This window comes from Arachis ipaensis, chromosome B10, assembly GCF_000816755.2.
Source record: "Arachis ipaensis cultivar K30076 chromosome B10, Araip1.1, whole genome shotgun sequence".
Classification (NCBI taxonomy): Eukaryota; Viridiplantae; Streptophyta; class Magnoliopsida; order Fabales; family Fabaceae; genus Arachis; species Arachis ipaensis.
The window spans coordinates 111,171,699-111,185,238 of record NC_029794.2 but is presented as its reverse complement, the minus strand read 5'-3'; the positions used below and the strand labels follow the sequence as shown (position 1 = coordinate 111,185,238).

The window sequence follows — 13,540 nt, the reverse complement described above, 5'->3', positions numbered from 1 at the left end:
AAGAATTTAATAAAAATATCCTAGTAGCAACGATTTTATGGTAATTTAGAAGACAAATTGAACATGTTTAGAAAAAAAGAATTGACACTCAAAAGTGCTCACAACAAAAAGACTCTATAACAATAAAATTCATCTTTATCTAAAATTTAAACACTCTTGGCTGTTATTTTTAAGAAATCATGTGGGAAGTTTAAACTATTAGTCAATCTTATTATCTTTTTAAGAATAGTTGTGTTTATTAGTTTCAACAAAAAGAATTTGAAACAATATATATACCAAGAACAACCACATGCATAATGAAGCATTGAAAAGAAACATGAACCAAAATCAGAACATTAATAAATACTTAAAAATGAGTTGTTAAAGTGTCAATGAAAAGAACATGCATGAGAAATTAAATTGTTGAATACCCAAAAACATGGGCTGTGGTGGGAAACGACAAAGGTTGTGGATAGACAAATTCCTAAGAGAGATAGATATTCCAAATGCCAATAAACGCTTGATACACATGTACACGTGTCATTCATGTATTGGCCACTTGGATATATAAACGAACTTTGTGGGCCCATAAATCTAGGCCGGTGTCACGCGAATGTAACATAGCCTCTCTTCCTTTGCTCTTTACACTGTTACTTCTTCAATCTCTTTGACCCTCCCTCTGACTTTGACCTCCACACACACACACACACGCACTTTCTATGTTGTAAATGGTTAACACACGTTGTGGTTGTTGTTGGTGGTGGTAATGGTGGTGTTTCTCATGTCAACTCTCTCTACTTGCTACTATATTTATTAGTTTTTGGTGTTTTATTGGCTTATTCATATGGTAGTTGTAACCTCGGAACAAAAACCATGTTTCATTCAGCGAGTGTTCAACAAGAACATGGTCTTGTCCATGATTTTGTATCCCATATTGGTCGATTTGCCTTTGATTCCAGTTTCTTCACCTTTGGCTCTGATAATTGCGCTTTAGCTTTATCAAATTACTTGCACTTCAATGTCACAAAGCAAAGTGTGTGTTCTGCTGCTTCTCTTAGCTTGAAACTTGGAGGCAGAGGGGATTCGAATTTGAATTTCAGGAGGTTTTGTAATGATTTCAACACAGCTATTAGGTTCCACACTCAGAAATTGCCAATTGGATTTGATTCTCCCAGCCTTGATTCTGGGGATAACAATCACTGTAACAATGGTAATACTCTTGATGAGTGTGATGTTATTCAGGACGATAGAGGGACATTGAGTGGTGTTGATCCTCAGAAGCCAAAAAAGGTTTTGATTTTGATGAGTGACACTGGTGGGGGTCACAGAGCTTCTGCAGAAGCTATAAGGGCAGCTTTCCATGAAGAATTTGGGGACCAATACCAGGTTTCTTTCTGTTTGTCAGTTTTTGCACATCATCTGTTTGTTTTAATGTCTGATTTTGTTTTGTTGTTTGTTTATTATGTTCTGAGTGTGGAGCTTCATGTTGCAGGTTTTTGTTGTTGACTTGTGGACTGAGCACACCCCTTGGCCATTCAATCAACTTCCTCGGACATATAGCTTTCTGGTGAAACATGGATCATTGTGGAAAATGACCTATTATGGAACTGCTCCGCGTGTGGTGCACCAGTCAAATTTTGCTGCAACTTCAACATTTATAGCTCGGTGAGACTATGGTTGCTTTTAGATAAATATCCCTTGGTCTTGGTATTTCTTTTCTGATATATCCATTGACAACCACAAAGCAAGAAAGCATTTGTATATAAAAGAGGGGCTTGCTAAAACTAACTGTAGGAAGAAGAGATAGTATGGTAATTTTGTTCATAGTTCACGGTGTTTCTGCTTCAAAATCAGGAACAACTCCCATTTGGTTGGATTTTATGATGTAGATGTTGTTAATTATATGTTGTGTAGAATAAGTCGTCAGTATTGAACATCCTATCTTCTTTCAGTGAGGTTGCCAAGGGGCTAATGAAATATCAGCCAGATATAATAATCAGTGTTCACCCATTGATGCAACATGTTCCTCTTCGAATTTTGAGAGCAAAGGGTCTTTTAAACAAGATTATCTTTACAACGGTTGTCACAGATTTAAGTACTTGCCATCCTACTTGGTGAGTTTTCTAATTTTATCATTTGCCATAGAACCATATTAGTAATCTTGTTTTGACATGTTATGTTATTATTTCCTGAATATCCAGGTTTCATAAGCTTGTAACTCGATGCTATTGTCCGACCACAGACCTTGCGAAAAGGGCGCTCAAAGCTGGACTCCAGCAATCACAGATAAAGATTTTCGGTCTACCAGTTCGACCTTCCTTTGTTAAGCCTGTTCAATCAAAGGTTTGTCAAGTTCTTTTGTCCTTGTAGGAATCATTATTATTGATTTCGCTATTTTCATCAGGTTATATTGGTTGTAGGATGAACTTAGGAAAGCCTTAAGCATGGATGAGGATCTTCCTGCTGTACTACTAATGGGGGGAGGTGAAGGTATGGGTCCCATTGAGGCTACTGCTAAGGCACTTGGAGATATGTTGTATGATAAGAGCAGTGAGGCTCCCATTGGTCAAATACTTGTTATTTGTGGACGTAATCAGAAGCTTGCTGACAAATTGGCTTCAATTAATTGGAAGGTTCCTGTGCAGGTATTCATTCCTTGTAGATCTTGAATTAATGTGTGTGACTGTTTGTGTGCCTAGAAATCTAAAATATTCATATGTCGTTTACAAGTTACATGTTTGTGAAGTTATGTATCTAGTTTAGAATTGTTCTATTTTTATGCATTTTCAGGTAAAGGGATTTGTCAGCAAAATGGAGGAATGCATGGGAGCTTGTGATTGCATCATTACAAAGGTATGTATGTCATGTTCTGCTTGCGATTATTGATGTGTTTCGCTACCTCAACGCGACCCCAACTAATGAAATTTTTCTCCCACGTAGGCCGGCCCGGGGACAATTGCCGAGGCCATGATCCGAGGCCTCCCTATCATTTTGAATGGTTATATTGCTGGCCAGGTATATTGTTTCTGCCACCATTTTCCAACCTTCTGCTTCTATATAACTTAATGTTTCAAGCCATCTAAATTCTTTGGTTAAAAACAAATTTGACATTGACTTTGATATTGTAGGAAGCTGGGAATGTACCCTACGTAGTTGAAAATGGATTCGGCAAGTTCTCAAAATCTCCGAAGAAGATAGCTAAAATTGTAGCTGAGTGGTTCGGTCCAAAAGCAGAAGAACTAAAAACTATGTCTCAAAACGCGTTGATGTTTGCACGGCCTGATGCTGTGTTCAAGATTGTTCATGACCTTGATGAACTTGTGAGGCAAAGAAGTTCTTTGCCACACTACTCATTTACCCCTTAAGTATCAACACTCTTATCCAATCCTCATATATTTGTATCATTGTTTAGAATGCTAATTTAAAAATAAATTCATAGTTTTGAACGTCACATTGTGGGTTCATGAATATTCAATGTAAAAATATTTTAGATGGCATATTGCTACATAGATAGATACATGCCACAACAACGATAATTTATTTAGTTTCCCTGATTGTATGTGTGGTGCTATTGGTTCAAGAACACAGCTCGATGTGACGACGTCTGTCTCAGTCGCAACAGGAAAATATCGTAACTTACAAGTTGAAATGAAAAAGAGAAACAGAGAATAAAACCTCCACTTATTGCATATAAAACATCCAACAAGAATTTTTGGCATTGTGGCCAATTTTCTTTTTCTTCTAATTAGATATAACTTTCTCTGCGGTTTTGGAGTTTAGCACATGCAACCTTCTAATATTTTTTTCCCTGGTATCGAAACCAAGAACTACCCCATACTCAGATCTTTTTGAACTCTATTTTTCATTTTATAATTAACTATAATTAATTTCGAAAAACATCCAAGGCCAAGTTGTGCCAAACAAAATTTTCACACTAAATTAGTAGGGTGCGCCAGGCCCTTGCAATAGTGCAACGCATCGGCGACGCTCAAGAAGCCCAGTAGCAAGCTACTGTAATGACTCCTCCCCCTCAAAAAATAAATTTAATATCGTGTGAGCCAATGGCCCACATATCAGATATTAAACTGATATGAACAGATACTACACTTGATCTTAGCCAAAAGGCCGAGAAAGGTATGATTTGTTTAGTCCCAAAACCTTTCTTTTATATTAAACTCTGGAGGTCTCGTTGTTACTCACTGCGATGTGGGACTTCATCGTAAGTAGTTTAACAGCCTGCTCAAGTAACCTTCGATAGACTTCAAGGTTTGCTAAGAGTAAGCCTGAAAGGAACGTAAAGACTCACCGCGTTCCTTAAAGTTAACCCGCAAGCAAAACAACCGAGAGAAGATTAAATTGAGCTTTTGACATCTAAAATGGTCTCTGAGAATTGGTCAAACATATTACCTAAAATAAAACTAAAACAGTAATAGCGTTTAATATCTTTTGTCCTGATAAAAGGAATATGATGAATTTTGTAGCTTATGTTACTTTAATATCAGTAGTCAGTACTTTGAGATAATGGATTGTGGGTATCATGAGGGATTGGGGCTCATTGGAGCCTTTGTAGTAATATGGGTCACCTCTGCGGAAATAAATCAGGTCTGACTCTTCATATTCTTCCTTTTTTTTAATCTTTAAATCATGCTCAAACTTTGACTGCATTAGCTCTTTGTTTTCATTAGAGAAGTTAAAAATATCTAACAGGTGATACTATTACTCATGATAAGATTGTGATACTTTGTTGCAGAGGATTTTCATAGAGTATAAACAGCCATTTGCCATCACTTACCATGGAGTGTTTCTAATGGTAATCTCTAGTCTATTTACCCATTTCACTTCCAAAAATTGGATATGTAGGTTTACGCAAAAATCAGGGAAAAACACTCAAATAAGTCAAGGTGAAGAAATTTTTACACAAATTCGTCGAACCAGAATCTGGTTCATGAATCAACCAATGCATGTTTATATGTAGTTCGAACCAACTAAATTCGAACTCGATTTTCACATAATTCGAATCATGATGATTCGAATTATACACAAAACTCACACACACACTAATTCGAATCCACCTGATTCGAATTACACCCAAACATGCAAACCCAAGTAGTTCGAAACAGGCTGATTCGAATTACACAATGTCTAGTTCGAATTAGGCTGGTTCGAATTATAAAGGCCCAGAAGTGTATATATATAGTGTGAACGTGAATTGATCTCATTAAAGTGGGAAAATGACTAATGAGGAGAGTTTTGTAGTGTTGGTTCACCACAGAGGAACGATTAAGAGGAAAACATGATCTGGTGTGAAGTTCACCGATAAGGATCCTCTCAGTATTTTCGTGAGGCCTACGACGAGCTACGATGACCTTGGTAATTCTGTGCTACAGAAACTTGGTCTGCATGGGGTGAAGCGGGTTAAGAAGTTTTTCTATCGCATTCCAATCTCGGTGCTGAAGGAAATCGTGAAGTACGATTGTTTCACGATCGGGAGTGATGAGGACTTGCAGGCCATGTTTCATTGTCGCCTGCAGTTTCCTGAAGTTAGGTGGTGCGGTATTTTACAACCACACTTACTAACCGGCAAGTGCACCGGGTCGTACCAAGTAATACCTTACGTGAGTAAGGGTCGATCCCACGAGGATTGATGGATTAAGTAACAATAGCGTTTGATAGGATTAGTTAGACAGACAGAAAATAGTGTTGAGATGCAATATAAAAGACATTAAACAATATCAAAAATATTGAAGAAAGGCAAGTAATTAAGATGGGAATAATATATGGAGAAGATAGTTAAGGTTTCAGAGTTACCTATTTTTCCGGATTAACTTTTCTTACTAACTAATTTAATTATGTAGGATTTAATTTATGGCAAACTGTATGTGACTAGACCCTAATTCCTTAGACCTTCCTAGTCTCCCCTAAAATTTATTAACTGCCAATTCCTTGGTCAATTAATTCCAATTAGAGGGTGATAATCAATTTCTAGTTTATATGCCACAAAAACTCTAATTATCCTAGAGGAAAAAGGATTATATGTCACGTATCTTATTAAATTCAGATAATTAAAATTTAGGAGAAATAGTTTTCAAGCTGTTGTTCAGGTAAAGAGCTTTTCCAAGTTTTACAAGAACTCAAATAGAAAGAGGGTCATACTTCTGTTCCACCCAAATTCATAAAATAAAGAGCGAAAACAATTCTTAAATTATAAATTCACACATAAATTAAAATAGTACAAGCAATAAAATTAATCCATAGAAATAGACAGAGCTCCTAACCTTAACAGTGGAGGTTTAGTTGCTCATGGAAAAGAGAAAATAAGGATTCAGGTAAAATGTACAATGTTACAATCTAATGGCATCAGATCCCTTTTTATAACTAATCCTAATAAATTTAAAATCTAATATTTAAAATTAAACTTAAAATAATATCTTTTCCTAATTTAAGATTTGAATTTAAATTTGAATTAATTAACAAATCTTCAGTTGATGGGTGGGGACCACTTGTTCTGTCCATTCTGCAGCTTCTAATCTGTGTTTTCGGGGCTGAAAATTGAGTTAAAACAGCCCAGAAATCGCCCCCAGCGTTTTTTTGCATTTTCTGCACATGGCGCATGTGACGCGTCCGCGTCGTCCACGCGTTCGCGTCATTTGTGCAGATTCCAGTCCACGCGATCGCGTCAAACACGCGATCGCGTCATTGCGATTTCCTCCATTCCGCGCGGTCGCGTGAGCCATGCGTCCGCGTCGGTATTCGCTGGTCATCTCCTTGGCTTCTTCTCTTTCTCTGCAGAAACTCCATCAAATTCCGCCAAATGCTACCTAAAATAAACAGTATTGTACAAAACTCAAAATAGCATCCATAGTGGCTAAAATATAATTAATTCTTAATTAAATTCAACAATTTAGATGCAAATTCACTAGGAAAAGATAGGAAAGATGCTCACGCATCACAACACCAAACTTAAACTGTTGCTTATCCTCAAGCAACCAAAAACTAATATAAGCTTAGGATGTGAATTTGCATGAGAATGAAAGTTCGATTAAGCCCATGTCTCTTCTTATAGTGGGGTTTACAACTGCAATCCTGAATAGTTTTGGCATCTCACTTTATCCTTTGAAGTTCAGAATGATTGGCATCCATAGGAACTCAGAATTCAGATAGTGTTATTGACTCTCCTTGTTTAGTATGTTGATTCTTGAACACAGCTACTTTATGAGTCTTGGCTGTGACCTTAAGCATTTTGTTTTCCAGTATTACCACCGGATACATAAATGCCACAGACACGTAACTGGGTGAACCTTTTCAGATTGTGACTCAGCTTTGCTAGAGTCCCCAGTTAGAGGTGCCCAGAGTTCTTAAGCACACTCTTTTTGCTTTGGATCACGACTTTAACCGTTCAGTCTCAAGCTTTTCACTTGACACCTTCACGCCACAAGCACATGGTTAGGGACAGCTTGATTTAGCCGCTTAGGCCAGGATTTTATTCCTTAGGGCCCTCCTATCCATTAATGCTCAAAGTCTTGGATCCTTTTTACCCTTTGCCTTTTAGTTTAAAGGGTTATTGGCTTTTTCTGCTTGCTTTTTCTTTTTCTTTTTTTTATTAATTTTTTTCGCAAGCTTTGTGTTTTTCACTGCTTTTTCTTGCTTCAAGAATCAATTTTATGATTTTTCAGATTATCAATAACATTTTTCTTTTTCATCATTCTTTCAAGAGGCAACAATTTTAACATTCATAAACTTCACTATCAAAAAATATGCACTGTTCATGTCATGCATTCAGAATCACAGAAAATACCACCACATTTAAGTAAATGAGACTATTATTTAAGCTCAGTGAGTAATACATGAGACATCTTTTCAGAATTAAAGCAATAGAAAAACTAACTAGTCCTAGGATTCTAACTAATAAAGGATCATGCAACAAACAAAGCAAAATAACAGAAAACTGGAACATAACATAGAAAAAGAGGGAATGAATAAAAAATGAAAGGAACTCAACCACCTTAATTATCCTAGCGGTCGCTTTATTCTTCAGGTTGTGCTCCTTCGCGAAGATGATTCACCTCCCTTTTGTACTAGAAAACCTATAAGCACAACGTCAACACCAAACTTAAAGGTTTGCTTGTCGTCAAGCAAATAAGAACTGAAAATAGAAGAGACAAATATTAAAATGAAAGAAAAAATAAAAGGATAAGAAAATAAGAGAGAATTAGGATCGGGAGAGAGAGAAAGAGAAAACTGGGCGGCGCAAGCGACGCATTCGCGTCAATGACGCGATCGCGTGCGTTGCGCATTCTTCATAATGACGCGTTAGCGTCAGGCACGCGTCCGCGTGGATGGCCATGTATGCAACTGACGCGAACGCGTCAGTCACGCGTCCGCGTGACCAAATTTGTGCTTTTAGCACACTTCTTTCCCCAAGCTGGCACAACTCTCTGCCCAAACGCTCTTTTACGTCGAATTTGCAGGTCACGCGATCGCGTCGGTGACGCGACCGCGTGAATGAAGAAAATCACAAACGACGCGAACGCGTGAGGTACGCGATCGCGTGGGATCGTTTGTGCGAAAGGCTCCATTCTGGCGCCACTCCCGCGCAACTCTCTGTAACTTTTTATTTTTTCTCGCACCCCTAGATGACGCGTTCGCGTCAGCGACGTTGGCGCGTCGGGTGCTTTTTTTTTTTTGAAATATAGCTTGAGGTGTTCGGTTCCTGGAAGAACATAGCTGCATGATCAGAAAATTAGTAAGAACTCAATAAAAATAAAATAGCTAAGAAAAACTACTACGAAAAATAGCGAAGGATACGAAATTATTGGGTTGCCTCCCGACAAGCGCTTCTTTATCGTCACTAGCTTGACGGTCAGCTCCTCTAAGGAGGAGGATCATAGGGGCTCAGCTCTTCACCCCTTACTTTGAACTTCTTTCCTGTGTCTCCATAACGTAGCTCAATATGCTCTAGAGAGAGGATTTTGATTACTGTATAAACCCATGCTGGATTGCTGGTCAACACCACCTTCATTCCTGGGGAGAAACCTTCAGTGGGGATCTTTTTGTTTCTCCATCCTCTGGGTATTTTTTTCTTTTTGGGGACCTCCTCCTTGGTGGATGATGCAGTTTCAACACCAAACTTAGGTTTGATGTCAGGCGAAATTTTTTCGGTTGTCACCACAGGAGGTTTGAGTTGCAAATTCTGCTGTGCATCATCAGGGGTTTTTTGAAGGTTTGGATCAATAAGCTCAGCCTGCATGCACCTCTCTTCTTCACCTGTTGAATGTACATCTTTGAAGACATGAAAGATCAGTTGCTCATTATGCACTCTAAGCACTAATTCACCCACTTCTACATCAATCAGAGCTCTTCCAGTGGCTAGAAATGGTCTTCCTAGAATTATAGAGGCATTCTCATCCTCCCCTGTGCCTTTGGCAGTGTAGGATAAGTGTCAAGAGAGTTTGGGAATGGGTTGTCTGCACGCTTTGGAGAGGCGTGCTCTACTTCTTCCTTCTTCTCATCTGGAGCTTCCTTTTCAACTAGCTCTTCATTGGCCTTGGTCTCAGAGCCAGCTACTTTACCACTTCTCAATTGAATAGCCTTGCAATCTTCTCCTGAGTTCACCACTGTATCCTCTTGAAATGTACTTGCAGACTTCTCAAGTATTTGCTTGCTCAGTTGGCCCACTAGCACCTCTAAGTTTCTAATAGAGGCTCTGGTTTCCTGTATAACTTGTGCTTCCGTACTTGCCACTTGTTCACTTATTACGGTGATAGCCTTGCATTCCTCTTTTGGATTTGGAATTGTATTACCAGGAAGGCTATTAGTGGTCCTCTGATCAAGTTCATTAACCTTTGTGGCTAATTGACCCATTTGAATCTCCAGGTTCTTGATGGATGCTCTGGTTTCCTGTCTAAAACCTATCAATATTGCTTCCAAATCATTGCTCTGCTGGAGACTGCCCTGAGAACTATTGTTGAAGTTCTGAGATCTCTGAGGTTGGTCCCTCCATCCAAAGTTTGGGTGATTTCTCCATCCCTGGTTGTATGTCTTAGAATATGGATCATTGTTGGGATTCCTAGGGCCACTCCCCATGTAATTCACCTGTTCATAAGAGGGTTGAGCATAATCATAATTATCATTTTGCATAAAGTTACCTGTCATGTCATATGAGGTATCTTGGGGTGGATTTTGAGTGTTGATAGCTGAGACTTGCATGCCACCCATCTGTTGAGTAAGTAGATTTATCTGCTGAGACATAAGCTTGTTCTGAGCAAGAAGAGCATTAACAGCTTCTACTTCCAACACACCTCTCTTTTGAGAGGTCTCAGAGTTCACAGGATTCTTGTTAGATGAGTAGAGATATTGGTTGCTTGCAACTAATTCAATCAGCTCAATAGTCTCCTCTGGTGTCTTCTTCTTGTGCAATGAACTGCCTGCAGAAGTATCTAAGCTCATCTTGGACATCTCACCCAAGCCTTCATAAAAGATATCCAGTTGGGTCCATTTGGAGAACATGTCTGGAGGGCATTGCCTAGTCAGTAGCTTGTATCTCTCCCAAGCTTCATAAAGAGTTTCACCCTCCTTCTGTCTGAAAGTCTGAACCTCCAACCTAAGCTTAGTCAGCTTCTTTGGTGGGAAAAATTTGGTGAGAAATTCAGTAACGACCTTTTTCCAAGTATTCAGACTCTCCTTTGGCTGGGAATCTAGCCATAGCTTTGCTTTATCCCTCAAAGCAAACGGGAAAAGCATGAGTCTGTACACCTTTGGATTTACCTCATTGTCTTCACAGTATCACATATCTGCAGAAAATCAGATATGAACTGATTTGGATCTTCATGAGGAAGTCCATGATACTGGCAATTCTGTTGCACCAAGGTGACCAATTGTGGCTTCAACTCAAAGTTGTTTGCATTTATAGGAGGTACCACAATACTTTTTCCAGAAAGATCCGCAGTAGGGGCAGAATAAGAGCCAAGCACTCTCCTCTGTTGATCATCCCCATTCGGATTTACCACATTGGCATTAACATTATTATTTGTCATAGTGGATTCTGCAGCCTTGCAAAGTCTTGCTTGTTGTAAACGTCGCCTATAAAAATTAAAATGCCTAATCTAAGCAATCAAACAACTAATAGTTGTTAATCGCAATCAATCTCCGGCAACGGCGCCAAAAACTTGGTGTGGTATTTTATAACCACACTTACTAACCGACAAGTGCACCGGGTCGTACCAAGTAATACCTTACGTGAGTAAGGGTCGATCCCACGAGAATTGATGGATTAAGCAACAATAGCATTTGATATGATTAGTTAGATAGATAGAAAATAGTGTTGAGATGCAATATAAAAGACATTAAACAATATCAAAAATATTGAAGAAAGGCAAGTAATTAAGATGGGAATAATATATGGAGAAGATAGTTAAGGTTTCAGAGTTATCTATTTTCCGGATTAACTTTTCTTACTAACTAATTTAATTATGTAGGATTTAATTTATGGCAAACTGTATGTGACTAGACCCTAATTCCTTAGACCTTTCTAGTCTCCCCTAAAATTTATTAACTGCCAATTCCTTGGTCAATTAATTCCAATTAGAGGGTGATAATCAATTTCTAGTTTATATGCCACAAAAACTCTAATTATCCAAGAGGAAAAAGGATTATATGTCACGTATCTTATTAAATTTAGATAATTAAAATTTAGGAGAAATAGTTTTCAAACTGTTGTTCAGGTAAAGAGCTTTTCCAAGTTTTACAAGAACTCAAATAGAAAGAGGGTCATACTTCTGTTCCACCCAAATTCATAAAATAAAGAGCGAAAACAATTCTTAAATTATAAATCCACACATAAATTAAAATAGTACAAGCAATAAAATTAATCCATAGAAATAGACAGAGCTCCTAACCTTAACAGTGGAGGTTTAGTTGCTCATGGAAAAGAGAAAATAAGGATTCAGGTAAAATGTACAGTGTTACAATCTAATGGCATCAGATCCCTTTTTATAACTAATCCTAAAAAATTTAAAATCTAATATTTAAAATTAAACTTAAAATAATATCTTTTCCTAATTTAAGATTTGAATTTAAATTTGAATTAATTAACAGATCTTCAGTTGATGGGTGGGGACCACTTGTTCTGTCCATTCTGCAGCTTCTAATCTATGTTTTCGGGGCTGAAAATTGAGTTAAAACAGCCCAGAAATTGCCCCCAGCGTTTTTTTGCATTTTCTGCACATGGTGCATGTGACGCGTCCGCGTCGTCCACGCGTTCGCGTCATTTGTGCAGATTCCAGTCCACGCGATCGCGTCAGACACGCGATCGCGTCATTGCGATTTCCTCCATTCCGCGCGGTCACGTGAGCCATGCGTCCGCGTCGGTATTCGCTGGTCATCTCCTTGGCTTCTTCTCTTTCTCTGCAGAAACTCCATCAAATTCTGCCAAATGCTACCTAAAATAAACAGTATTGTACAAAACTCAAAATAGCATCCATAGTGGCTAAAATATAATTAATTCTTAATTAAATTCAACAATTTAGATGCAAATTCACTAGGAAAAGATAGGAAAGATGCTCACGCATCATTAGGACACCTGAACTGTTGGCGAAGTTGGTTGATGTGGTATCCAGCTCTGGGGGTTCGAACCGGAATACTCCCACTGTAGGCACGTTAGCCAGTTCTAGCTCCAGACCTGCTGGTGCATCTTTCTCCGTTCCTGTGTATGAACCTCCGGTCCAGCCTGTCGCGTACCATTCGTTCGCTATTGATCTCAACTATAGTGGAGGCGGGGAGGTTGGAGTAGGGGATTTTGTGCCGACCTCTTTACAGTGTGCTGCACCGGTTGGTCTTGGAGATGCATTGTTGAATGATCTAGACGATGATGATGTGGAGCCGGATATCATTGTTGATGACAACGGCGATGATATTGGAGCGAGTGAGCCTGCTGGGGCGGGACGTGGTTCTAGCTCTGGCACACAGCAGTACCCTCCGCACTTTTCCTCTTTGGACTTGGATTCCATGAGGCAGGAAAGGGGTTCCTGGGAGCCTGCTAGATTTGGTGCTAGAGATGCCGAAGGGTCTGCAGGTCTTACAGAGTTTCAGGTTGGTCAGCAATTTCAGGATAAAAATGAGGCCGTGTTAAGTGTGAAGACATACAGCATCCGACGCGGGGTACAGTACAAGGTGGTGGAGTCTGACTATCATCGGTATGTTGGGAAGTGTTCTGAGTTTGGGAATGGGTGCACATGGTTGATTCGTCTTAGTCTCCGGTAGCGCAAGGGCATTTGGGAGGTCAAACGGTACAATGGACCACATACGTGTCTGGCGACCTCCGTCTCCAAAACCACTAACATAAACTACTTTCGAAACCACTAACAAAACCACTAACAAAACCACTAACATAAACCACTAAGTAAACCACAAACAAAACCACTAAAATGAACCACATGCAAAATCACTAACATAACCAAAATGCAAAATCACTAACATAAACCACATGCAAAACCACTAACAAAACCACATCGAATACCACTAACATAAACCACCAACAAAACCGCAAACAAAACCACTAAAATAA

At 38.9% G+C, this 13,540-nt stretch overlaps 2 protein-coding genes across 2 annotated transcripts; both read left to right on the top strand.

Annotated features, from left to right (window-relative positions):
• On the top strand, positions 621 to 3,629 carry LOC107623603 (probable monogalactosyldiacylglycerol synthase, chloroplastic). The gene is made up of 8 exons (XM_016325934.2): positions 621 to 1,365; positions 1,472 to 1,644; positions 1,932 to 2,093; positions 2,181 to 2,322; positions 2,400 to 2,624; positions 2,770 to 2,832; positions 2,920 to 2,994; positions 3,108 to 3,629. Exons 1-8 carry the CDS (start codon positions 853 to 855, stop codon positions 3,342 to 3,344), a joined length of 1,590 nt encoding a protein of 529 aa, XP_016181420.1. The 5' UTR covers positions 621 to 852; the 3' UTR covers positions 3,345 to 3,629.
• On the top strand, positions 4,501 to 13,236 carry LOC110268459. Its single transcript, XM_021114640.1, has 4 exons — positions 4,501 to 4,581; positions 4,730 to 4,789; positions 5,289 to 5,532; positions 12,629 to 13,236. The coding sequence occupies exons 1-4, from the start codon at positions 4,501 to 4,503 to the stop codon at positions 13,234 to 13,236; spliced, it is 993 nt and encodes a 330-aa protein (XP_020970299.1).